Below are 27,290 nucleotides of genomic sequence, written 5' to 3' on the forward strand. Positions count from 1 at the left end.
ATGGCGGTGTCGTGCCGATTGAAGTACGCATAGTGTTCAACCCCGTGCGATTCGCGTATGGAGCGCGCCGACTCGGCAAACGCGCCAGTCAAGGGTCGGATAGTCGCCCCAGGGGTAGCGTTCTAGCATTCTCACAAACACTATACAACACACAGCCCAGTGAAAAAATGGTCGCGTACTATTACATCGAATGTCGTCCTGTTGTGCGCACAACACACGGCTTCGGCCGTGCATCGGTACCGTCGTAATATTGTCTTATAGTTAACGTAAACAAAAAGTGCTGTTATGTGACGTCGTAGTGTTTTCCGTACACGCCAGTGTGTGATTAAGTGGTGTCAACAACAACCCCAAAAATTACAAAACAAGTGTGAACTCGTGTAATGGATACGATCGACGATATGATAGAACAACAGCAACAGCAACAATCGCTCCTGGAGCCTTTGAACGATGCGGTCGAGTCGCCGGTGTCCAGTACGCAACATAGCAATTCTCATTCGCGCGGCGATATAAGTAACGCCAGTCAACATGTTGGATTGTTAACGCGCGTTGCCGATTCCGGCGAACGAGCGCCCGAGGAGACTTTAACAGTGATAGTACAACCGCAAGACGATTCCAGGGATTCCCAACTTCTCAGTCCCGAGAAGCTTACACCTAACGATGAAACGACCATCATGGACGATACGGCTGATTTTCGTTCACTTCACGAGCCTACGTACCAAACGTTGACTTCGGTAAATGGCCGAATGTCACCGCCTGGTTTTAGTCCTGGTTCGTCTTATGCAACTTTGACTCCTCTGCAGCCTCTGCCTCCGATATCGACAATGTCAGATAAGTTTGCTTATGGCCATGCAACAGGAGTTTTACAAAATAATGGTATGGGTATCGGTTTAGCACTTGGTTCAAGTTCTCCTTATGCATATGACAAGTTACCATCGATGGGCATGTCGCCGCCGCACGATTATTCTCCACCCGCCAATACTCTTGGAGCAATGGTTATGTCGCAGCAACATAGTCCACTATCACCTCATAGTGCTTATAGTCAAAACGGACTTCAATCTCCTCCAAAAAAGTTTATCGCCGTCGGGTTATGATTCTCCTTACGGCCAGAGACCCATGCAACAGAGTCCTGTGTTGAGTCCACCTTCATCTGGATCGGTCAGATCACCAGACGGTGGTATGGGAGGAGGTTTTGGTTCGGGTTGTCATCACTCAATGGATTAAATCAACATACAAACGCGCCGCCTGGATTAGTGCAAATATCACACGTGATTCGTGAACAATCTTCTCCTTCGCCTCCGTTGCTGACATTACAGACGCAAGGTAAAAATATTAATAACGCAACACTTCTGCAAACGACGTCAGTATCTGCGCCTTCAGACGGCGAAGAAATCAACACGAAGGAATTGGCACAGCGTATCAGTGCAGAGCTAAAACGTTATAGTATACCACAAGCAATATTTGCACAGCGGGTTTTGTGTAGATCTCAAGGAACGCTTTCGGATTTACTGCGTAACCCGAAACCTTGGTCGAAGCTGAAATCTGGTCGCGAGACGTTTCGAAGGATGTACAAGTGGTTGCAGGAACCGGAGTTCCAGCGAATGTCTGCGTTGAGGCTGGCGGGTGAGTTATGCAATTTTATGATTTGATTCGTAGATTTACTTCTTCCTTCTAATTGAGTTGGTTTGGCAGCGCGCTCTGTGTGCGATTCTTTGTGCGTAAAGCGCGCTTTTAAGTGACTCGTGCTCAGAGACATCGCGCGGCCTCGCACAAATCGTCTTTGCCATCCGCCCACATCCCACTCATTTGCCGTCCGCCTTTTGGTAACTCTCAGCAGACCGTGCCGCTCGCTTCGTCTTTCGACGCTTGGCCGTCTTTCGGCGATTGCTCCTTACATGTACTTACTTATCAGATCGGTACGATTGCGTTTCTCGAATTTTAATTTGCCATCATTACATACATTGAGCATCCAGATCCACACTGCTAAACATCTGTTTCCATTCATTTTCGTATCGGTTAATTTAGGCTTATAACGGAATTATGTGTGCATGAATGATTTATACAATTTCTATTATGGGGTTGCGATATGGTAATTTGTATATTACAACAAACAAATTTGTATTAATAATTACATTATTTATTCAAAAGTTTTAATATCTTATGTTTCGAGAGAAATTCAAAACATATCTAAATTAAAGTTCATTTGCATTAATATATACTCGTATAGACAAATATGTTCAATAGAAATAATTAATATTAAAAACTAAATCAATTTGTTTAAATTGTTTAAAAACATAATGTCGCGTGTAAAATATTGCCCTCAAATTTTGTGAAATAGACATAATTATACGAACAGTTATGCACATGATTAATATTGATATAAATTCTATAATAAATTAATTATATTAATTATGGACAACTAATATTTTTTCCAGTTTTTTATTGCACTAGTAAAATAAATATATCAAAACTGCTTTTACTAATATAATATTAATCTTATTTAAAATTAATTAAATCCTAGTATTTTTTAAAAACATCTTGAATATCGCAATGTACCGTGTACATGCAATTTCATTTCATTTTTGCATTAAAAAAGGAAGCAATATTTAAATAAAATTTGATTATATCTATGTTGAAAATAAAATATAAATTAATTGTGTGTAATATTAATATAAATGTGATATTATTTTCTAAAATTAAGAAAATGATAAAATTTAAATTAATTTAAATTGCCGAGAAGGCGACATAATTCTGATTTTTATAATAATTATTATATGATCATAATTAGAAATGAGGAAAATTAAAGAAAAACTGGTATAATAACTTGATATATAAATAATGTACTAACATTTTTATTCAAATGTAAAACTTGTTCAAGAACACATGCACCTATATACATGCATATGTATATATATAGATAAATACAAAAAAGGTTTTTAATAGACATCCATCTAGATAATAGAGATTATGTTTCTGAAAAATAATTAACTTCCATACATTTCGAGTCCCAGTTCAACACTTCTTCAGTAGATAAAACACACAAATTATTCGAAAAAGTCAAAAACGACATTCAATGAAAATAAAACTTGATTAACGATCATATTTGTAAAAAGTATAAAAATATTTATTTAAAAATATTTGAACATTTTAAACAAATGTTGGAGGTGTTGTGTTTTATTTACTGAATAAGAGTCAAATTGGGTTCTGAAACGTATGGAAGTTTATTAAAAATTATTAGAAATATAATTAAATTTTGTTCAGTTGTGTGAATAGATTTTTTTTTAGTTTTTATATATATACATATGTTGTATGTACAAAATTTAAATTTTAATGAAAATGTTAAATCATGAATTAATTGTATAGTTATTATAATATTTTTTCTTCAAATTTCTTCAAATCTGGAATTAATATGGCCAACGTATATAGTTATAATTAATGTGGATATAGTTATATCAAAATAGAATTAATTTTGCCTTTTTGATTATCATTTTCTTTACAATTATGATTTATTATTATTTTCTTCAGATTAGAAACTCAATAACATTAGAATTAGAAATTAATTCTAATTAAAATTAAAATTGAGTAGTATTAACATTACTCTAAAACTAAACATATGGAAGTCTTTTAAATATTTTAAACCGGAATTTATTTTTCATTCTGTTATATGATTGAAAATCTGTTAAAAATCTTCATTTTAACTTCTTGTATGGCAAGTTATAGTAATTGCAAAAAATAAAGGAGAATAGAAAATAAAAATTGTCACAGATAATTACATCTTAAAGTCTTCTGAACATTTTGGCATACCTTAGAAAAAATCGATGTTTGTGTGTGTGTGTAATAAATATATGTATGTATGTATGTATGTATGTATATATGGATAAAAAAAATTGTCGGCGATTTCGTGAACACGGATCAACCGATTTAAATAATTCAAAAAACATTCGATTCGTATTGACGAGGAGACTTGCTGATTAGTTTTGGCAAAGGCAAGTCCAGCAGTTTTGAAGATACGGGACAAAAGTGCCAAAACTGGTAATTCAGTTTTTGAGATAATGGAGCGTCCGATTTGAATGATTCAATAAACATTTTATTTGTATCGATGAAATGAAAAACTGATTGAATTTTTGGAAAGGCAAGTCCAGCGGTTTTGCAGATCCAATGATCAAAAATGATCATTAGACATATGCACATCGAATTATCAGATATTTTATAGAGATTGTAATGATAAGTACAAATTTTGTTTACATTTCTATGGGTTCCAATGTTTCGCTACACTGCTAAGCGGCGCATACAAAAAATTCAAGTTTTTTTAATGGAAGTTCCAGCAATTTACCTTAAAGTACGATGCTATGCACCACTAGTTAACTTCCTGTAGGGTAAGTTATAGTAATCGCAAAAAAATCGAAAATGAAAATTTTTATATATCTTTACGTTTCAAAGGTTTCTGAATATTTTGGCATACCTTAGAAAAAATGGATGTACGTATGTGGATGCCAAAAATGGTAACTCAGTTTTTAAGAGAACGGAGCGTCCGATTTTAATAATTCAAAAAACATTTTACTTGTATTGACAAGATAAAGAATTTATCAAATTTCCATGAAGGCAGGTCTAGCGGTTTCGGAGATTTAATGAAAAAAGTAAAAAAAAAATGCCATTTGGCGGTCTAAAATGATCATTAGACATATGCACATCAAATTATCAGATATTTTATAGAGATTTTAACAATAAGTATAAATTTTGTTTACATTCCTATGGGTTCCGTACCAATGTTCATCCGTTAGACGGCAACGCGGCGTTCACGCGCTTTGACATTTCGTCTCTATGCAGTTAAAGCAGTACGATTGCTTTGAAAAAAGTTCAGAATTTCCAAAATATGTAAAATTAAAGAAAACAGTTTTTTTTCAAAAAAAAAAATAATTTTTTTTTTCAAAAAAAGTAATTTTTTGTTCTCAAAAATTAATTTATTTTAAAGTAAAATTTTTTCAAAAATGTTAATCGTTTTTAAAATAATAATAATTTTTGTTACGGGAAGTTTCAGCAATTTGCCTTAAGACACGATGCCATGCACCACTAGTTTTTCTTTCTGTTATATGGATGCAAAACCGTTGAAAATCATTTTTGTTTTATCTACGTACTTTTACCACATGAAAATTTATCACATACGTATATGTATATATGTACCTACTACCTTCTATAACAATTTATCATGCTTATAAGTAAACAGAACGTTTTCAATATTGTTTCATTTTTCAATGTTATGTTAAAAACTAGTCTTCCGTCAAATGTAAAATAATTTGGGGTTGATATGGACGGGTTAGCCCTCTGCGGCTTCGTTCGTCGTGTGTCCCCTTTCGTTTGTGTGTTAATCAGGAATGTCTCTCGCCGGAGTGCGTTGGCCTGTCACACATATTCGGCTCGGTCGCTCTAGTGAGCGGCTGTTAGCGGCTGTGCGCGATCGATATCGCCCATCGACCGGCGCTCGCCGTGCTTTCGTGCTTTCGTGCTTTCCTTCTTCCTAAGCGAAGGGCAGCGGCGGTGAGTTCGGACAGCTGCTGAACGTACCACATATACACACGTATAATTATACAATAGTATTTCAGATGGTGAAAGATATATACATAATAGTAAACAAACAAGATTTTTAAACCATCCAACCATTCAATTATTAATAGGACTAATGAACATGGCATCGTGCCTTAAGGCAAATTGCTGGAATTTCTCGTACCCAAATTATTATTTTTTTTAAAAACGATTAACATTTTTGAAAAAAATTTACTTCGAAAAAATTAGATTTTTGAGAAACTATAAATTTGACAAAAAATTACTAATTTACTATTAAATACTTTTTTTGAAAAAAAAAATGTTTTCTTCATTTTGACATATTTTGGAAATTCTCAACTTTTTTTCAAAGCAATCGTACTGCTTTAACTCGTCGTCTAACAAATAAACATTGGTACGGAACCCATAGAAATGTAAACAAAATTTATACTTATTGTTAAAATCTCTATAAAATATCTGATAATTTGTTGTGCATATGTCTAATGATCATTTTTGATCGCCAAATGGCATTTTTTTTACTTTTTTTACTAGATCTCCGAAACCGCTAGACCTGCCTTCATGAAAATTTGATCAATTCTTTATCTTGTCAATACAAGTAAAACGTTTTTTGAATTATTAAAATCGGACGCTCCGTTCTCTTAAAAACTGAGTTACCGTTTTTGGCACTTTTTGCCCCGTTTCTTCGGAATGCTTTAGACCTACCTTTGCCAAAACTAATCAGCACGTATCCTTATCAATACGAATCTAACGTTTTTTGAATTATTCAAATCAGTTGATCCGTGTTCCCGAAATCGTCGACGAAAATTTGTATCCGCACACACACACACACACATACATCCATTTTTTCTAAGGTATGCCAAAATATTCAGAAACCTTTGAAACGTAAATATATATAAAAATTTTCATTTTCGATTTTTTGCGATTACTATAACTTGCCCTACGGGAAGTTAACTAGTGAACATGGCATCGTGCTTAAAGGCAAATTGCCAGAACTTCCTGTACCGTAATTTAATTTTTTTTTAACTTTAAAATTAAACAAAAAATATTTTTTTAAGAACTTTAATTTTTTTAAATATAATTTTTTTAACAATTTTTGAAAATTTTGAGAACATTTATTTTTTGTTTTGTTTACCTTTTCTTTAAGCGATTGCGCTGCCTAACGGATAAACAATATAAATATTGGTACGAAAACCATAGAAATGTAAACAAATTTTGAACTTCTTATTAAAATCTCTATAAAATTTCTGATAATTCGATGTGTATATGTCTTAACTTTTCTAATAGTATTCTAAAATTGAGTTTGACGACTTTTAGATATTCAACTCGTATTTTTTTTTAATTTACTTTATTTTTTTTAAATAAAATTAATTCGTGGAAAGTTAATATCATACTGCTCGATATCGACCTGGCCGTTTTGGGGATATTTTGTGCTAGCTAGCTGTTAACCTTTGTATCATGACTCCTAAACGGTTTAAAGGATTTTTATGAATTTTTATAATCACATTCAGTATGACTGAGAATCGAACAACATCTATATTTCATATCTCTAAGTGGTTAGGGTCAGCCACCCCTAAGATTTTTTTTATTTTTTGGACCAATATCTTCAATTTCGTATTTTTATGAGCCGCGTCAAATTGGAGGCGCTCCGCGGCACGCAAAATAACTGCAACAATTTTTTTTATTCGAATTTTCTACAGTATATTTGAAACAACATTTTGAAAAGCTCATCATAGCGGATTTAAAAAATATCGATTTTTGATTGTTTGGCGAGCACTTTATTCAAAATCATTAAATTCCAATAAAAAGACGGATAGTAATTTATTGATAATTGATGAACAAATTAAAATCCGCTATGATGGGCACTTAAAAATGTAATTTCAAATGTACTGTAAAAAATTCGAATGAAAAAAAATCAAATTGTTGTAGTCATTTTGCGTGCCGCGTTGAAAAGTCGTGTTTCGAGAAAAACGCGTTTAAAGTTTTGAAATAAATTATAGAAAAAAAAATGAATAATTTGTCAGTTCAATTCTTTTACTATTAATCGGATATTCCAGCAATATACAGAAGCCTTTTTATATTTTATATAAATAGCCCGATTTATATTTTTATTCTTATTTGTTTCCCTTGATGATTTTATATTAGAGCGTCCTACTTTTTTCGCACCCTTCAATCACCGTTCGGCATGCTTAAGCCGTTTATAATCGACTTCAAGACAAACTAGTGGGGTGTATGGCATCGTGCCTTAAGGCAAATTGCTGGAACTTTCCGTACCGTAACGAAATGTTCGAGGAATACTGAATGTTTTCAAATAGATTATTATAAATATTGTAACATTATCTAATATTTATAAGAATTATATAAACTGAATTGCAAAGTTGAAATTATTTGTTTAAAGTATATTAGAATTATAGTCAGAATTAAAAATAAAATCTGAATTATTTTCGATATACAAACAAATTTTTTTTTGAAAAAAAAAAAAGTTGAAACAAAATTTTTTTTCCAAAATCAATTATTTTGTTAAGATAAGCAGAAAGTTCGTTGAATCATTTAAATCGGACGCTTAGTTCTCTCAAAAACTGCCTTTTTTTACACATTTAGCTCCGTATCTTCGAAATGGCCTTTGCCAAAAACTAATAAATACTTATTCCAATCATTACTATCAGCCGCAATATAGTCAATCGGCCGCAATATCAGCTGCAATATAGTCAATCCTTATATGTGTTGACTCTGCACCGATCATCTATTGGTTCAAAATGCTTTTACAGTTTATTTATACAATATAAATGTTTTATAATAACATATGTTAGTATATTTAAGAAGATACATGATGTCATTTTGCTTTATAGTGTTTTTTGTTTATGTATTTGAGCGGTGTCGCTTTGGAGCAGTCCGACACGCATGGGAAAAAGCTCATAATTACATGTAAAAGAAGAAAGTTTTAGGAATGAAATAATTTTCCTCATATTTTAAAAGGTTGAAAGTATATTTTAAGCCTAAAAATTTTTTTTGGCGCAACCCCTTAATTATTTATTCAAGCAGCTTGTAGAAGAAGTAGTTTTGAGTAGTTCTGATTGCTGTTGAAAAAAAACACATTTGTTTCTACTCACAATTATTTAATTCACATTCAGACACGATTGTCAAATTATTTGTTTTTTAATCTGCATATGTATTCAGCATTGGACACAGATCGTCGCCGCAACTGCGGGTTCGGCACCGCACAGCGCACACTGCTCAGTGCACGTGATCTGCCGGCTCGTTAGCACCTGCCCGAAATGAAAAGCGACCCTATTTCGAAATATTCGGTTCTTATGTCAACCCATGTCTCGGCCTCATCGAACCCATACAACATACAATATATAACATACAAGTATCGCATTCTCATAATGATTTCTATGGCACGCGTTACGAGTTCCGATGGATCCGCACTGACGATGACGAACGTATATATTAATTTTAATACCAGGAGTACAATGCAGCCGTGCCATAATTTATTTCTAGGCGAATGCGCTCCTACGAAGTTTTGTTTTGAAAGTTTCTAGCAACCGTTGAAATATTGTCGATGTTTGGTTATGGTTAAATGAATATAAAAAACTTGTGTCACCGATGCTGAATTATAAATTAACTTATGAAAACAACGACTTTTTTTGGAAAATCATAACAATGAATAAACAATAGCATTGATAAATATTGAAAATTTAACGTCATAATTTTATTCTATTGAGTTTTTCTGTAGCTTCGTGGTAGCGAGCTTAGTTTTGCAATTTACACATTTCAGTAGTAATTTTACTGTTTTTAAAATAAAACATGACTAGTAGTACATGATATCGTGCCTCAAATAATCTTTAGAAAATTTAGAAATTTTTGAAATAATTCGACTTTTTTCAAAAATTTGAATTTTTTTGAAATCTGAAGTTTTTGAAAAAATTAGATTTTTTGAAAATATTGTAATTTCTTAAAAATTTTGAAGCCCATTCAAGTCGGTTGAATCATACTGTCGATAATGTCGAGGACATTTGTTTGAACTATTTAAGTGAACTTTAACCCTTTCCACTCGCGCATTGCAAAATTTATATGTATTTTGTCATTAAAAAATTTGTCATTAAAATCTCTATAAAATATCTGATAATTCAATGTGGATATGTATAATGATCATTTTTGACGACATCATTTTTAATTAACGTCCCGTAGGACAAGTTATAGTAATCGCAAAAAATCAAAAATGAAAATTTTGATATATCTTTACGTTTCAAAGGTTTCTGAATATTTTGGCATACCTTAGAAAAAATGGATGTATGTGTGTGTGTGTGCGGATACAAATTTTTGTCGACGATTTCGGAAACACCGATCAACCGATTTGAATAATTTGATTTGTATTGACAGGTTGAAGAATTGACCAAATTTTCATGAAGGCAGCTCTAGCGGTTCGGGAGATCTAGTGGAAAAAGTAGAAATAAATGCCATTTGGCGGTCAAAAATGATCATTAGACATAAGCACATCAAATTATCAGATATTTTATAGAGATTTTAACAATGAGTATAAATTTTGTTTACATTCTTATGGGTTCCGTACCAATGTTTATTCGTTAGACTGTAACGCGACACTTACGCGCTTTGATATTTCGACTCTATGCAGTTAAAGCCGTACGATAGCTTTGAAAAAAGTTCAGAATTTCCAAAGTATGTCAAAATAAAAAAAACATTTTTTTTTCAATTTTTTTTTTCAAAAAAAAAAGTAATTTTTTGTCAAATCTATAATATCTCAAAAACCTAATTTTTTCGAAATAATTTTGTTTCATTAATGTTAATCTTTTTTAAAAAATAAGAATTTTTGGTACGGGAAGTACCAGCAATTTGCCTTAAGGCACGATGCCATGCGCTTCACTAGTTTATTTTTCTGAATCTACGAATGTGCTGGATCTGCCTTTCCAAAAATTCAGTCAATTTTTCATTCCGCCAAAACAAGTAAAATGTTTTCAGAATTATTCAAATCGGACTCTCCATCCTCTCAAAAATTGAGTTACCATTTGTTGCACTTTTTGTCTCCACATCAATAAAAATCGAATGTTTATTGCATCATCCGTGCTCTCGAAAACATCGACAAAAAATTGTACCCGCACATACCTACATGTATACTCATACATACTTCTTATATTTTGAATATAGGATGATATAGGATTGTAAATTAAATGTATATTGTAAATTGAAAAACAATCGGAACCTCTTTTTAAAAATAAAATTTATTTAATTTTTAATTATTCCATTGTAAGTTTAGGGGATATGGATTACCTATTCAGAAATTCTCAGAACATTTGTATCAGAGGTAGAAAAATAAATTAAAAATATAATCAGAATATTTTTTTAAAAATAAATTTTATTTAATTTTTGATTATTCCATTGTAAATTTCGGGGATATGAATGCCCTCTTCAAAAATATCAGAAAATTTGTATCAGAGGTACAAGGATAAATTTTTTAACAATCAATAAATATCGAATTGCGTTATAAAAATATATAGACTGAATAATAATTAAAAAATATTGGCCTATAAAACAAAGTAAAGCTTTTAGCAAACTAAACAACACTTTGAGTAATAAATCTCACACATTACAGTATTAAAAATGATGGTATCCTTTTGCGTTTTTGATGATACAGTTCCTAACCAATTTTTTTGCTTACAATTCTATATTATTAAATTAAATAAAATAATTTCTGATATCAAAACAATTACTAAATTCATCAGATAAGATACTTAACAGATCGTGATTGAAATATTTTTTTGTATTTTATTTTTTTTATACATTGGATATGTATAGCTAATTGTGTATAAATAACAACCCTTTGGTTATATATAAGTAAAGACTACATTTCACTAAATAACTGAACACTAAGCCTAACTAAGCCTGACTGCAAGCCTGGATAAGCCTATCTCCAAATCTGACTACCTGACTAAAACTTAACATCTTATATACTAAATAATTGTACACAAAACGTGATTTCAAAATCTAGCAGCAAGGACAGAAGAACTTAGGATAACCTTCAAATAACACGTTGTGCTTTAACAAAAACAATAAATAATAAATTATATTTATGATTACGGAATTTGTTTCAGCAAAGCCCAAGAAAGGCGATTTGCACTTGAGATTATATTTGAGATCTATAACCTCAAGTGGAAATTCTCTAGCGTACTGCTTGAAATCAAACCGGCCAAATTATTATTTATATTATTATTTGCTTCTAGAACCGATATCACTCAATCTAATATTTTGAATAATCATCGCGCGTTTGGTTCGAGCTCTATTATAAATTCGTGTCGTATTGGGGGGTTCGGTGTGTAACGTATCCATGGGTACAAAGTTGCATGGGGTCAGTGGAATTTTTTTTCCCTTCGATTCCTAATATTATACAAAGAGTGCTCACGTTTCGATACGTTTGCGTTCGACGTCGAACTTATCGAGTAGGCTTACCATAGGGTAAGATGGGGCACATTGTTAAGAAAAAATAAATGATAATATAGCGAAGAATATATTTATTCAACCAATTTCTAACACGTATAGATATAATTTATCATAGTCACTTTTTACTTAAAAGTATATGAACAAAATTTTAATGTGCGACTTCTTGAATTAAATTGCACTTTAGTCATAACTCTCGATTGTCTCTTATCTGGGGTAGGGTAGAACGAAGTTTAAAGGCCCGTGGGTAAAAAGGTCATCATCACCATCATTATCTTAAAAAACAAGCAAAGTATAAATTTTTAAAAAAATACTATTTTAAAGCAGAAGGCAAAAGATCATCCTAAATACAATACTAAATACAATTATAATATATCCTAAAAAAATGCAACAAGAAGTATATAAAAAAGTTTGTCTTGCTTTTTTCTTCATTTGATCACACGAATTCGATTATTGTTGAAACGTGGTACAAATTTGGGTGATGTTGATTGTTTAATTATAGACGCAAATGGAATTGTCTAAACTGTATACTAACATTATCAAAGTAAATTATAGAATCATCGATATTTGCATTGTAACAGTATGCATCATATAACAGAGTACCCCATCTTACCCTGTTACAGAATAACATACTACCCCTGGGTGTTGTTGCTTTTGTGCTTCTAGCACAAATTGGAAGCTCAAATTGATAGAAAAATGTAGATTTTTTTATAATAACACACATTTAGATTTGCAATTTTAAATATAACTTTTGTTTAATTTTTACAACTGCCCAAACTTGTGGTATGCAAATAAAAGTGTTAAACATCTGGCCATTGCCAGTAATTAGCCAAGACGGTTTTTAAATATAAAAATTTGTTTAACTTATATTTATTTTAAATAGAAAGTTCAAAAACATGTCATTGTGTTAAATTCATGGAAAGATCATTTATATTTACGTCCAATGCACTACGTGCTATAAGTTAAAGTATGCTTTTATGCATGATTGCTTTATTAACAAAATAGTATAAGTAATATTTAAAATAGTTAATTTTTCTATTTGTTGAAAATCTTTAAAGTTCATTTGCCAATTTTTTTCAAAGCTGTATAGTTTAAAACTATAGTGCATATTATTAAGGTGCATAATAATTAATAAGCAAAGTCAATTAGTAGGTAATTAGTCAATTTTTTTCAAAAATTTTGAAATTCTTCAATAAATCTATTTTTTTCAAAGTTATGAAGAAATGTAAAAGATTTTAGATACCCTAAATTACGGTACAGGAAGCTTTTGCAATTTTCCTAAGGACACTATGCCACCACTAGTTCAAATGTTAGTTAATGTATGATTTTTTATTTTTCAAAGTATTGTTTGTTTCTTGGTGTCTTAAAAATGGCAATCCATTTTTCAATAAAATTAGACAGAAACGTTATTGCTGCAACATGTATACATTAATACTACTAGATATGCATATCTAATATATACAGTCTACACATTTAGAGAATAAGAGTGGTTGACCACTGGGTTGTCCTGAGAGAAAAACACTAAGTTAGGATTAGGGTTTATACAAAAACCGACATTTTAGAAAACCGGATTTTCGAATTTTCATTTTACTAAAAAAACGGTTTTAACCGGTTTCGAATTTTATATAGAAAATAAATTTTTGCTCAAATATTCTGTAATTTACCCGCAAATTTAGTGTAATTTAGAGTAGTATTTAACTGAATGTATTTATTGTTCAATTTTATAGATAGTAAACAAAATTATTTTAATTTTAATTAGTACAACTAAAAAATAATAGTTTATCTTGATTAAATAACTTTGAAAATAATTATTCGTTATTCATGCATCATTTTCAAATATAAGAATGAAAATATTTTTATGATAGTGAAAGAAAAGTTTTCGAATAAATAAAAATACATTTTTAAATAAAAAAAAATTCATTAAATAAAAAAAAGAAATATTAGATACATGTTGATACAAACTTGTTAATATCAATTTTAGTTTTAAAAACAATTAAGCTAAACTTTTATTTCTGTTCCGAGCAATTTTAATCAATTAATTTTAAACATTCTAATTATTTTTGTTTAATAAAATATGATTTAAAAAAAACTGAGAACGTATATTAAATTGCTACTTAGACGTGTCCTTTGTTTACTCACAAAATTTCCTGAAGTAGAAAATACTCTCATACTTGCGACCAAATTATGCTTAATTGTTTTTAAAGCCTGATATAACAATCCTAAGTTTTTTGTTATTTAGTTTAAAACTCGTTTTTTTAAGTTTTAGTAAAGAAAGTTACTTCTTCAAGAAGAAGTTACACTGATTTAAATTAATATATACACTGGTATAAAAATCTAAATTATTGTATACAAAACCTTTCTGGGAATCATTGCAGACTGATAAGATATCAAATGCTATTGAAACGATATGATTTCAAGAATCAAAACGCTTTCATCTATCTTTTATATTTGGCTATATTTGTCATTTTCCATTTATACAGTGAATACCGACTTTTTTCACTAAAAAACTGGTTTCCGAATTCCATAATTTTCGCCAAAAAAAAAAAACGGTTTTTAAAACCGGTTTTTGAAAACCGACAAACCTTAGTCAGGATGTACTATAGCAAACACAGCTCATACAACACGTAGCTAATATATTTATTTGCAGTCAAAGAATTGAATAAAATACTTTTGTATTGAACAATTATTAATAGGGCGTTTCATGGCGTAATGTGAGTTCAAACTTTTGCTCTGGACAACCTGATATCATGCAGTATTGATATCAATTTTCACTTGAAATATAGATTAAAAATATATTTCCAAATTAATATAGCCTATTTTGAGTCCTGAGATGTGAAAAATACACCAATTATAAATATTTATCATTATTATTAATAATAAAAACTGTTGAGAAATCTAGTGAATTTGAACACAATTTTGATCTAATGTTTTAATTTCATTATTCTATGTTATTCATTTACCTAAATATTGAATTCAAAATAAAACTTTTCATATAGTTTACACTGAATCAAAAAGTAGATTCAGCCGAGCCAATTTTAAATAATCCCTGCGATATAAGGCTCGTGTTGAGCGAAAGAAGTAAAAAAAAAGTTTTTCAGTGTACTGCTCGTGTTTGGGGCTACGTGTAGGTGTATTTTCTTTATACATGCATATTGGCCACGGTTCTGTGTACATCGAAGTATAAAACAGTGGGGAAATATCGATTTTATACGGTGTAGTACATAATGCACGCTCTCTCTCTGTCCTTCTCTCTGGCCGCCGGGCACATAGACAGCAGTCAGGCGGGCAGGCGGGCAGGCGGGCAGGCAGAGAGCTAGTAGTGAGCGCTCTTTTTAGGGAAGTGCGAAGGGACCGCCGCGAACGCTTTCTCATCGGCTCTCTCCACCTCGACGCCTTACAACGTACAACGTACATGCTGGCTGCGTTACGTTACGTTTATCCACCTATTACATATCTTCATGCAAACTTAAATACATGTATCGAAACCAAGTACCCACAAATGCGTCCTTATCGAGGATTATTTAATGGAAGTTTCCGGAAATTAAAGTTAAATCATTTGGATATGTCTGTTAGGATATTTAAATCTTGCCGACACATTTGTATATATATATATATATACATATATGAGTAAGTTCTTCATTCTTGCTATGCTCTGTTCAACAAAATAAAAAACAAGTTAGTGTACGTATATATGATAGTGCAAAATTATGTGCCATGCGCTAGCTACTGATGTAAGACCATATTTATATCCACTGATGATGACATAAAATCCTATGTCGAAACGTTTGGAAAAATTAAATATTAACTTCTAAATCTTTGCCTTTCATTTGATGTATGCCCTTGAAGAACTTACTCATATTTCTCAACATCAAAACTAACTTCTTTAACATATATATATATATATATATATATATATATATATAGATATATATATATGTATATATACATTTTCGAATTTCCTTGCTCCCAAGGGCTTAAATGGTTTCAAATTGATGAAAAACAATTCTCAATTAGCTCTTAATTTTATCTTTTAGATAGAGCGCAATTCAATCAAAGTTTTGTATGAAAATAGCATAAAAAAATTTTCAAAAATTTTCCAGAGCGTCGAATTTTCAATAAAAAATGAAATGAATTTTCACTTTTAATACATTTGTCGCAAAGTTATACCAAAAAATTTTTTTTTTAATTTTCAAATTTTTTTCCATGCTATTTCCATACAAAGTTTGATTGGATTGCGCACTATCTAAAAGTTAATGGGCTATTTTCAATTGGAAACATATTTTTTATCTATATTTTTAAGTAAAAATGGGCAACGCTGCTGCCCGATGTCAGGTTGGCCAGAGCGGGGTTCGAGATTCTAAGTGCTTTTGACAAATACATGAAGGATTTATAACTCAATATTGCAGAAAGATAGATTAGGTTGATGATGGAACGTCTCCGAACGTCTCCGAAACGTCGTAATTGAACATCAACAAAAAATATTTGTTTTTTAATTTATTAGATTAATTGTTATACATACTAATTGACCCGACAAGGGTTATTTTACCATTTAATTTTACCATTTCCGGAAAATTTGAAGAGTATAAACAAAATAGGAGTTTGTGGTAGGAGGGTGAAAATTTAGGTCATTTTTAACCACGCATTACAAAAAAATAGTGTAAGAAAAATTGTCAATAAATATTGAAAAAAGTTCTATGAGTAGAAAACCCTTATTTTTTAAGTTAAATTTAAGTTTTTCCATAAGCAAATAGGGATTTGTGGTAGGAGAGTTTAAATTTAAAATGTAAATATACTCGTATATTATTATAAAAAATTATATATATTAATAAATTATATACACACACATATATATATCTATATATATATATATATATATATATATATATATATATATATATATATATATATATATATATATATATGTTGAAGATGTTTAAATTTTATGTTGAAATGTATGATTAATTTCTTGGAGGACGTAACGTTAAGTAAAAATAAATAAAGTAATGATTTTAAAAACATCTTTATTTTTCTATACGTTTCGACGTAAAATTCTACGTCATCATCAGTGGTTCAACAATTTAAAAAAAACAGAAAAAGTAACGTTAAAAACTAAAGTTAAACAGAACAAGAATAAAAAAGAAAGAAATTTAACTAAAAAGACAGACTATATATATCTAAATCTTAAACAATTACAGAAAGCATAACTTACTTAAAATTCTTAGTTTAACACTTATACATATTAACAACACATAACTTGTGAATTAATTATTCACAATTATTTATAATTGGAAACAAGCACCAAATGTCAGTGATTACTTTTTTTATAAAAAATAAAATGCTTCTAATATGCTTTCTAAGCAGAAATATTTGGAACAACAATACTAATGCTAAAACTTAATTTGTTACTATGCATTATATATTTTCATCATATCTGTCTGATATAAGCATAAAAGCACCAACAGTATTTATATAATACATACAAAATTGCGTTTGGTAAAATTTTTTATATTTCTAAAATTCTTCAAAAGTTTATTTTTCTATTAGTATCTGAAAATATTCGAATAAAATATCATTGGATCTATATGGATACAGATGTTCATTATATAATAATTGTATCATTTGCTTTGGTTAAATTTTTTACGATTGGAATCTGTGTAATTGTGTCCAGAAGCACGTGGTATCAAGCCATTATAAAATCGATAGCGCCTCTAAAACAACTCGCGACATCAATAAGGTACATGAATGGCCTTGAATGTTTGCACTTTTTGGTGAAACAAATAAATAAACTATAAAGAAATTAGAAATTAATAGGGGTTAATTATATTAAATCAATTTATATTAAAAAAATAATAATTGGATAAATTATTTTAAAATATTATTATTTTTGATAAATAAATTCACTAAATTGGTGACCCTGGCGCGACTTCACGTTTCTATAAATATATAAAATGCATTAAAAATATGATCTGGTTACAAATATTGAGATGTCATGACTCTGTTGGTTTAAGTTCCACATAAAACCAATGCTGACTCTAACCTCTACAATAATAAAACCAATGGTACAAATACCTAAAAATAATCTACAAATAGTGGTAAATTAAAGCTTCTAAACTCTTTATAATTTCTAGTTTTTTATTGTACAATGTAAAGCAGGAGAAAGTCTACTGAATATAGAAATTATAAAAATTATACATAAATTAAGAAAATAAGGGCCAATTCTTAGATAAAATAGGTATGTTATGGTAATACTATGTTGCGGGTCTCAATTCGTATGAAATGTCAAAATGTTATGTATTTGCAGTGTGATCAGACGTTTTGCACATAAATCTTAACTTCACATATGTGTTATCAAAGAGATATCAGAAAAACGTATTTATGTTAAATTTGTTATTACACGTTTGTGCGTTTTGTAGGTAATTTTATGTGTGAGACGCCTAATCGCATAGCTAATAAAGAGCTTTTTGAACGTTTGTAATTCATACGAAGACAGACCCGTGACATAGCTTTACCATAACATTTCTATTTTTTAAGAAAATTGTTCTTAAAAAAGTAAGATGAACTCTCTATGCTCTGCAGTGGGGAAAAAATGAAAATTAAGTAATTAATAGTGGGAAAAGGGGTACGAGTTTTGAATTATTACAGTTGGTATATCGGATTATTTTGAAAAACTTATAGAATTGAGTATAATTTGTTTAAACAGAAGTTTGTATGAAAACATGCCATGCCCTTTTATAATATAATTCTATCCAAATTGATATAGTTTTTCATTGAAAAAATTAACCCTCTATGGGCCCACTTAAATTTCAGGTCACATTCCAAATTTTTCGATATTACCAAATAATAATGACACATAAATTTCAATTCTATAACGTTGCCAAGATAATTAATATCAATATCTATAATCTTTGCTAGTTTCATCAACCTGAAATAATATTTTTCTGGACAAAAGTGTGAATACCTAGGGTCCGCTGTCACTTGAAAGTCACACAATTCATTAACTCCTAAAAATTGTTCAAACATGTTTTTTTGTTTTTCATTTGCATGCATAGGCTTATAATTACTGATTTTTTATTTGCCTATTTTAAGAATGTAAAACAAAGATTCGGCTCATAGGGGGTTAACAAAAGTATATTAAAATCTATTAGGTTGTCAAATATCTCCCTTTATTTATTTTGCTATTGGTTTATAATACAAAAAGGCGGAAGGAAGATATTTGACAACCTAATATATAAGTTGTGAATGAATTCTCCAGATCCGAGCCTTATATTACGTAGGCTAAAAAAAGCATAGAAACCACGTCACATATAAATAACGCAAATTAGTTGTTTACTCAGCATACACCGTTGTTAGATTACACAAAACGACTGAGCATTACGATTGCTGGGCGAGGGCGGGGGTGTATTGAATCTATCACGGCATACGAAGCGTTACCCGAGCGAATGCAAACGGTCAAAGCGCGTAGGGAACCGTTTACCAAAACGAGGCCTTCCTCGGTTTGATTGCCGCCTGTTGCCATCCCTCACCATCCCACGACAAGCCTCATGTCTAATGTGTGACACCACCATTGTATTTCCGTTGCAGACTGCCAGATGCGCAATGTTAATGTGAGAGCAGTCAACTTCAAAAGAAGGAAATCGTCCCCAGCGTCATACTTGTGAGTTTCAACGTTTCTGGTCAGATCTCTGTCTCGTTATGATCTATCACCCCATTCCAATCGGACTCGACACACTCACTCGAATCCTCTAATCCGTGTTGTGTGATTCCCGAATACCCCCTAGACCTTAGACCTTAGACCTTAGACCTTAGCCCCGAGCCCCGAGCCCGGCCCTTTTGCCCAAGTCCCAAGTCCTCCTGCTTGCCAGTAGCCGTGTTGCTGTTTCGGTGTGTTATGAATTAAGATAGTGCCGCAACGCGATATCTCTGTGCGTGTTACGCTACTCACCAGCTACGGCGCGATGCCGGTCGGTCGTTCTACGGTCGGCTACGGATTCGAAAGCGTAGCGGCCGGACGGACGCACGCAGCACGCCGCATCCGCGGACGAACGACTACCATGTTCACATCTTATACTTGACCTATATAGTCCAGTCATTTGGTCGTTTTGCCGGTACAGTACTCCGGGAATTCTGAAAATTGGTAATTTTATAGATTTCGAGGTGCTTTTTACGAAAATCAACTTTGCCACCTCAAATTTGAACGGCAAGTTGCCGCCATATTGGAAAAACGGCGTCAAAAAACAGCTTTTTTAAAATATCTCCTTTTTGGCTTATTCTACGATAAAAGTATTATTCTACAAATTAAACTAGATAAAATTTTCTATAATTCTTTAAAAAACCGTTTTTTCGTAAAATTTATAGTTTGAGAGTACGGCCGCCTCAAAGTCTTTGCTGCTCTCGCCGTAGTATCAAATCTCTCCATATATGACAGCACTTTGAACTTGACCACATTCTCTCTAATAAACAAATATATTCAATGTTAAGTTCTTCAATAAGATCTAGAAATAAAATAATTCAAATATTTTGCTGTTTTTTACTGATTTTTTAACACTTCAATGTCAAAGTAGCTATAAGTAAGTAGTTTGAAGTGTTAAAAAATCAGCAAAAAAACAGAAAAATATTTGAATTATTTTATTTCTAGATCTTATTGAAGAACTTAACATTGAATATATTTATTTATTAGAGAGAATGTGGTCAAGTTGAATGCGCTGTCATATATGGAGAGATTTGATACTACGGCGAGAGCAGCAAAGATTTTGAGGCGGCCGTGCTCTCAAACTATCAATTTTACAAAAAAACTGTTTTCTAAAGAATTGTAGGAAATTTTATCTAGTTTAATTCGTACATAGATACTTTTATCGTAGAATCAGCCAGAAAGGAGGTATTTTAAAAAAGCTGTTGTTTGACGCCTTTTTTCCAATATAGCGGCAACTTGCCGTTCAAATTTGAGGTGGCAAAGTTGATTTTCGTAAAGAGCACCTCGAAATCCATAAGATTACCAATTTTCAGAAATCCCGGAGTACTGTACCGGCAACAGCCTTTTTTTGCACCAAATGACTGGACTAATAACGCTCCACCTGCTAGCGAAAATTTAAATTCCTCACGATGCCATTTGGAGAGTGTTTTAGACACGCTTGCATATGATAACTTAACAAATTAAACTAATCAATATATGTGCCTGTATAAAAACAAGAATTTTTGGAAGTATCTTTAATTAAATAATCCAATCCAGAAAGTACGTCAAATAGGTTAAAAGTCACATATAATTACGAAACGGATGCCGCGTGCTGAGTTCGCGTTATTCGTAATATATTATTTTTACTAAATGTAGCATGTTTCTTGTTTTGATCTAATTTCTTATGTTATAATCCATTTTGACGATGATTAATTGCGTTACTAAACGTGCAATCATAACGGGTTCACAACTTTGCAACGTAATTATGCGCCACGATGGTGAGCGATGGATAACTGCGAAATATTTTGAAAAATATAATAAATTGAAATAAATCAGAAAAAATAGTATATTTGCTATATTAATTTTGAACTTTTCTGGAAAACATATGGACATATATATGTTTGCAAACATAAATATATATACAGGGTGAAAATCATGAAAAAATTTAGAGAAAAAAAAATCTCACATTGTTTGAAAATTAAGAGCTTTTAGGTGCAACCTAGAGCTTTGGTAAAAATGTGTCAATTTTTTGTTATTGTGGTTATTAATTTTGTTCATTTATACGTTGGATTTATATTTTTCAGAAACATTTCTAGTATCACAATCAAAAACAATGACACTATTGCCCTAAGTTTTCAGGTATTAAACCTTTTTGTTGAATTTGAACTTTTATAAAAATGCACTAAAGTATATTGGAAAGTTTCATCAAACGTTTAATCAGGATTGTAAGATAGTAAATTACTTGATAGTTTTGTAATAAAAAAAATTGAGTAAAAACTAAAAACCAAAAATGACATGATTTATGTCAGTGCATTTTACTCAAAATCGGTTATATGTGCGAGAGTAAAACATTAGAACTAAATGTGAGCAAAATGCGTTAGTCGTTATCGTGTTATTTTTCGGTTTTCACTTTATTACTCGATTTTTTTGAAGCTATCAAGTATTTTACTAATTTTCAATCCTGATTCAAGAGGCCTAAGAAAAATTAACTACAATAGCCCAAAAATGGTCACATTTTCACTAAACCTTTAGGTTGCACTTAATAGTTCATAATATTCAAACTACGTAAGAATTTTTTTAAATTTTTTTTTTATGATTGATATGATCAATACTATCACCCCGTTTTGGCTTGATGTTGAGTTCTGGGACACCCTGTATATATATATACATATATATATATACATATACATATATGTTGAGAATAAATTATATGTTAAATGTTACTGTTAAGTGCCAAATAAATAATCGACTTTCCTACGAATCCATATGAGATCTTCTATCTTTTAACTCAAGAATCTCTGTTAATTGAACTTTTGATGTTAATTACATTTATGCATTTTTGTTTGACTTCTAAATGTATAAAATGAATGGATCGATCCCTCACTTGCTTGCATTGGACGAGCATGCATTAAATAAAAATTTCTTGGTAGATTTGACGGGTCATGGCCACACGTTAATGATACAAGTGATTTAAAATGTGCACTTAATTTCAGATTTACTATAAACGAAAAAAGGTAACTCACATGTATGGCCATTGCCTTATTGAAAAAGCGACGTTTTCCTTCTTGGATTTTTGCATGATAATAAGAATCGCGAATATCGAATCATTGTTTTATTTTCAATCTGCATTTATACATGTTACCGATGTTTTTTTTTAACTTATCCAATATCAGTCTTGAGAATGTATTATGCACGCTTTGTATTTTTTTCCTTTTTCACATGAATGTTAAATATATATAAAAAATAAATTGAATAATTAATGCTAATTGGTAATAGATAACATTACTATTTTTATATTAACTTAAGCGGTTTTTAAAAATTGGTGGTCTAACACAAATTTAATACTGAAACCATAGGAGGCTCAATTAATAAAATACTTATGTACATATAAATACATACATTCAAATTCAAATATTTCAATTTATATATTCTCTTATAGGGGTGCATTTATGTAAAAGTTTCACATATTGAACAATATATTAACTCATTTATCTTTTATTTGTTGCAGCTGCGCAGATTCCACAACGAGGCAGTAAGTATAATTTTACTATGATACACTTAATTAATTATTTATGAATGTAAATGGGTATAAATCCCGTTTTAGGTTAATTTTTTGAATAAATTAGTAATTAGAATTATACAGATTTTGCAGTTTGTTATGGTGTGGAAATATATCCATTTATTAGAAAGATGATTCTAAATCAATTATAGGCTGTGAATTTAGGATATTTAAATTTATTTAAGTCTCTGGAAGAGACTTTTAACCATATTTAGACTTAGGGTTATTGTCAGATTTTTTTCCATCATATTTTAATTTCTTAGTTGACAGTACTTATAAATCTTTTTTTCAAATATCTGCGCCTATCCATTATGAACCATCAACAAAATTTTTGGTAGTACTTAGAAAGTTTAAATCGAATGCCAATCCAATGATTGGACGTCCAGGTATGATGGATATTCACATATCCATGCATATAATAGCCCAGATCACACGTACACATTTTTACAAAATGAGTTGTAACTATCAGAAAAATCAGAATTGTTCATTTTTTTCATCAGGCGTTTAAATGTATCTACATTAGTATATAATTTATATATTAGTTTGATGGTTAGTCCAAGTCTCATCTAATTTTCTTCGAACAACCGGTGTTACAGGCATCAAGAGGAAGGAGGAGCCTATGAGCCAGCCGGAACACCTTCCTACACCGAAGAAGCCCCGTTTGGTTTTTACCGACCTCCAGCGGCGTACTCTACAGGCTATTTTTAAGGTAAACTCATTTTTTATTTAACATTATTTGCTTTAGTAACTTCTCAGTTTTGACATTTCGCAAAGAAACTTGTTCCCAGCAGTTTTGAATCGGGGCGAGCGCGAACTGATAGAAGATTTGTTTCGAGATAATGTATAAGTTTTGGCGGGTGGAAGAACAAGTATAAAATTCATGTGAATTGAAATATAATTCTATAATTGAAATTCAATAAATGAGAAATTTTATAGATCGATGATGTGGAAAATTTAAATATGGTATTTGAATTGATTTACCGGAAAATAGCTCCTAAATAAATATTCTATTGTACTATAACATGCTCATACTCCAAAACACTTACAAAATGATAATGTCGCTCAATACATTTTTTATATAAAATATGGAAATTTTCTATTAATTTACCCCTAGGGGCTCAAATGCTTCCAAAATGATAAAAAAAATTATCTGAAAGTTTTAGCTCGTAATATTAACTTTAAAATAGTCCGCACCTCAACCAAAGTTTCTTCCTTATTCTTCCTAAGTATACACTTATTTTATAAAATTTATCAAATTTTTGTTCTATTTTTTTTTAGTTATGATCAAAATCAGCAAATACAATGTTATTCTCAAAATTTTGATTTCTAAAAAACAATTGGAATTTTACCCATGTTATTTCCATAAGAAGCTTGGTTGAAGTGCGAACTATCTTACAGGTAATATCAAGAGCTTAAACTCTCTGATAATTTTTATTATCAATTTGGAAGCATGTGAACCCCTGAAGCAAAAAAAAATCCAAAATATCAAAAGGGCTATATATATTTAATATCTGTGCCTATTTGATTATGGAACATCAGCAAATTTTTGGTAGTACTTACAATGTCGAAATCGAATGCCATTCCAGGTATTGGACGGACGTCTGGGTATTTGTGTTACTTAGTCATAATAAATTTGGACACCTTATTACTTATTAAAACTGACTGGAAATTTGATATAAAGACCGGTCGTTAAAAATTTTCATGACAGTATTTCATATTTCATGATGATATTCATTTCAAGATATTAGTATACTATAATATTACTTAATAAATATTGACTAAATACTGGGCCGTCAAGAAACATGTTTGGTACTCAGAATGTATTTTATACTACAAAACCAAATACTAGACGTCTCTATTGACGACATAATGATCTATTTTCTTTGACGGGTATGTAAGTCAATATATTTGTGCATAAATATGGTACTACGTTAACAGTTTTTTGGCTATAAAAACAGTTCACTTTGCGAATAAGCTCTTGATGTTTTTACGTACAAATGTATGTTTAGTTTACCATTAAGTAAAATGTCTGCTTCTCTGTAAGGTTTTGTATTATATCGTCTTTTTGATCTCTTAGGAAACGAAGCGTCCTTCTAAAGAGATGCAAGTGACGATAGCTCGCCAATTGGGCCTGGAGCCAACGACCGTTGGCAATTTCTTCATGAACGCACGTCGCAGGTCAATGGACAAATGGAAAGACGAGGACCCCAAGTCGGTGATGGGCGAGATGTCGCCCGGAGACATGGGTCACGATGGCGATGGTAACGATCACCTCCTGGATGACGACGACGATCAAGACTTGTCGCTCGAACAAGATCACGATCTCGATCTGGACGACCAGGATCCGGACAATCTGTTGTGACGGCATGTGCGGCCCGATCGCCGCCTGATGCTGCTCTAGTGCTGACGGGCGGACGACGCGAATGTTTTAGCCGCGACCGATCGGTTTCGCGTTGTATCATATGTTGTTCTGTTATGACCTACTCAAAAAGTCTAGTCGTTGTGCTGGTATATCCGTGTCGGGGAGACTTTAGCTATTGTCCTGCACCGGGGCGAAACCAGGTTCTAGTCAAATGCTGCCGAGCGTCACCTCGATTGCAGGACATTAGTTCATCACAATGAGACCTGTGCTATTCGAGAACGAACAAGTTTGGAAAACACTGATTATCATCACGATAAAACAAAATTAGATAACAAAAAGTCCAAGAGGACATCTCATAGATTTCAAATGTTGAATACTTATATCTCGAAAGATTGGATATTGAACAATGTGCCTATTGATTATTCAGTGAAAAACCGTGTTTTTCAAAACATATCGAGATGATTTTTTTTAGTTCTATCACAGTAACGTACTTCCCTAACTAATCTCGCTATCTAGTCATGTGTAACACAGGTCAAAAAAATACTTTAAACAATCTAGTCAAGGTAAAAGAATAAACTTTTAAAAAATCAGTGTTGCAAAGTCTCTCAATATGCGGCAAACAGCCCCTGCATATAATAAGGCTATTATAATTAGTTTATTTTATTTTTTTGATAAAACAAATATAAATATATATTTAAATTGAACAAATGTACATAACGACATATATAAATATCTATAAATATAAATAATCTGTGAAAAATTGACCAAAAATTCTAAATTTATTTATAAATGGCACCATAACATAAGAGAGTATATTAGTAATTTGTTGTGTGTGAAATGGAATGATTCGAATTCAAGAATTATTGTATTATATTGAACATGATGTGAATGAAAATTGGAACAGTTTTCTGTATTAATTGAAATTGTAAGGGGTTTGATAAAGGACGCACAAACGCGCCGAAGTGTTGGCCCAACATCAGGCGCATCAGACGAGATAAAAAATACGTTTAAATAGTTTTATTTGAATTGTTTTAAGTAAAACAACACTAAATACCTTCACTAAAAGGTTAATGTTTAATCCAGTCAAATGTTTATTATTTAAATCTAGTCAGTTGAAAGCTATTTACAAACAAGTCCAGCGAAACATCATCAATTTGTATTCGTTTTTTATACTTTTTCACTTTTTGTGTGTCCTGCGTGCATAATAAATCGTTGATAAAAATAAAAATAAAATTTAGATTTAATTTCCAAAAGTATAAAAAACGACTACATGATGGTATTTCATTGGCAAATACATTCCAGCTTTTGATCTCATGCAATTTCTAAGTCATAAATAATTTATTTAACTAAAAAGTTTATTTTTGTGGTTTTCAACCGTACTACAAAATATTATAGAATATATTTAATTTATATAAAATATAATTAATAATAATTTGATAAGTTATGATATATTTATGTTTACTTAACCGATGCAATTTCTACTAAATCCTTTTTACTAAACGCTGGCGTTAAAAATATGCAAAATATAAGAATGTGCTGCTGAAATCTAGTCATTATAAACAAATTCAAATTAAGACAAAATATAATCAATGTACAATAGTGCAGGAATTCAAACTAGTCACTTTATCATTAATAGATATCATAGAAACAATTATTTTTGTCATTTGTGTAAAAAACGCTTGACCTATTACTTA

The 27,290-nt window shown here is 31.1% G+C and overlaps 1 protein-coding gene across 1 annotated transcript; it reads left to right on the plus strand.

Moving 5' to 3' along the window:
* Nucleotides 1–380: 380 nt before the first annotated feature.
* On the plus strand, nucleotides 381–25,596 carry LOC113376367 (homeobox protein onecut-like). The gene is given in 6 exon segments (XM_026616273.1): nucleotides 381–1,061; nucleotides 1,063–1,197; nucleotides 1,200–1,620; nucleotides 23,184–23,205; nucleotides 23,826–23,943; nucleotides 25,312–25,596. Coding segments are annotated over 6 exon segments (1,662 nt in total).
* Nucleotides 25,597–27,290: the final 1,694 nt, after the last annotated feature.

The sequence above is a fragment of the Ctenocephalides felis genome, unplaced genomic scaffold (assembly GCF_003426905.1).
Source record: "Ctenocephalides felis isolate EL2017-DRISC unplaced genomic scaffold, ASM342690v1 CF-g0.4_SCAFFOLD_01886, whole genome shotgun sequence".
NCBI lineage: Eukaryota > Metazoa > Arthropoda > Insecta > Siphonaptera > Pulicidae > Ctenocephalides > Ctenocephalides felis.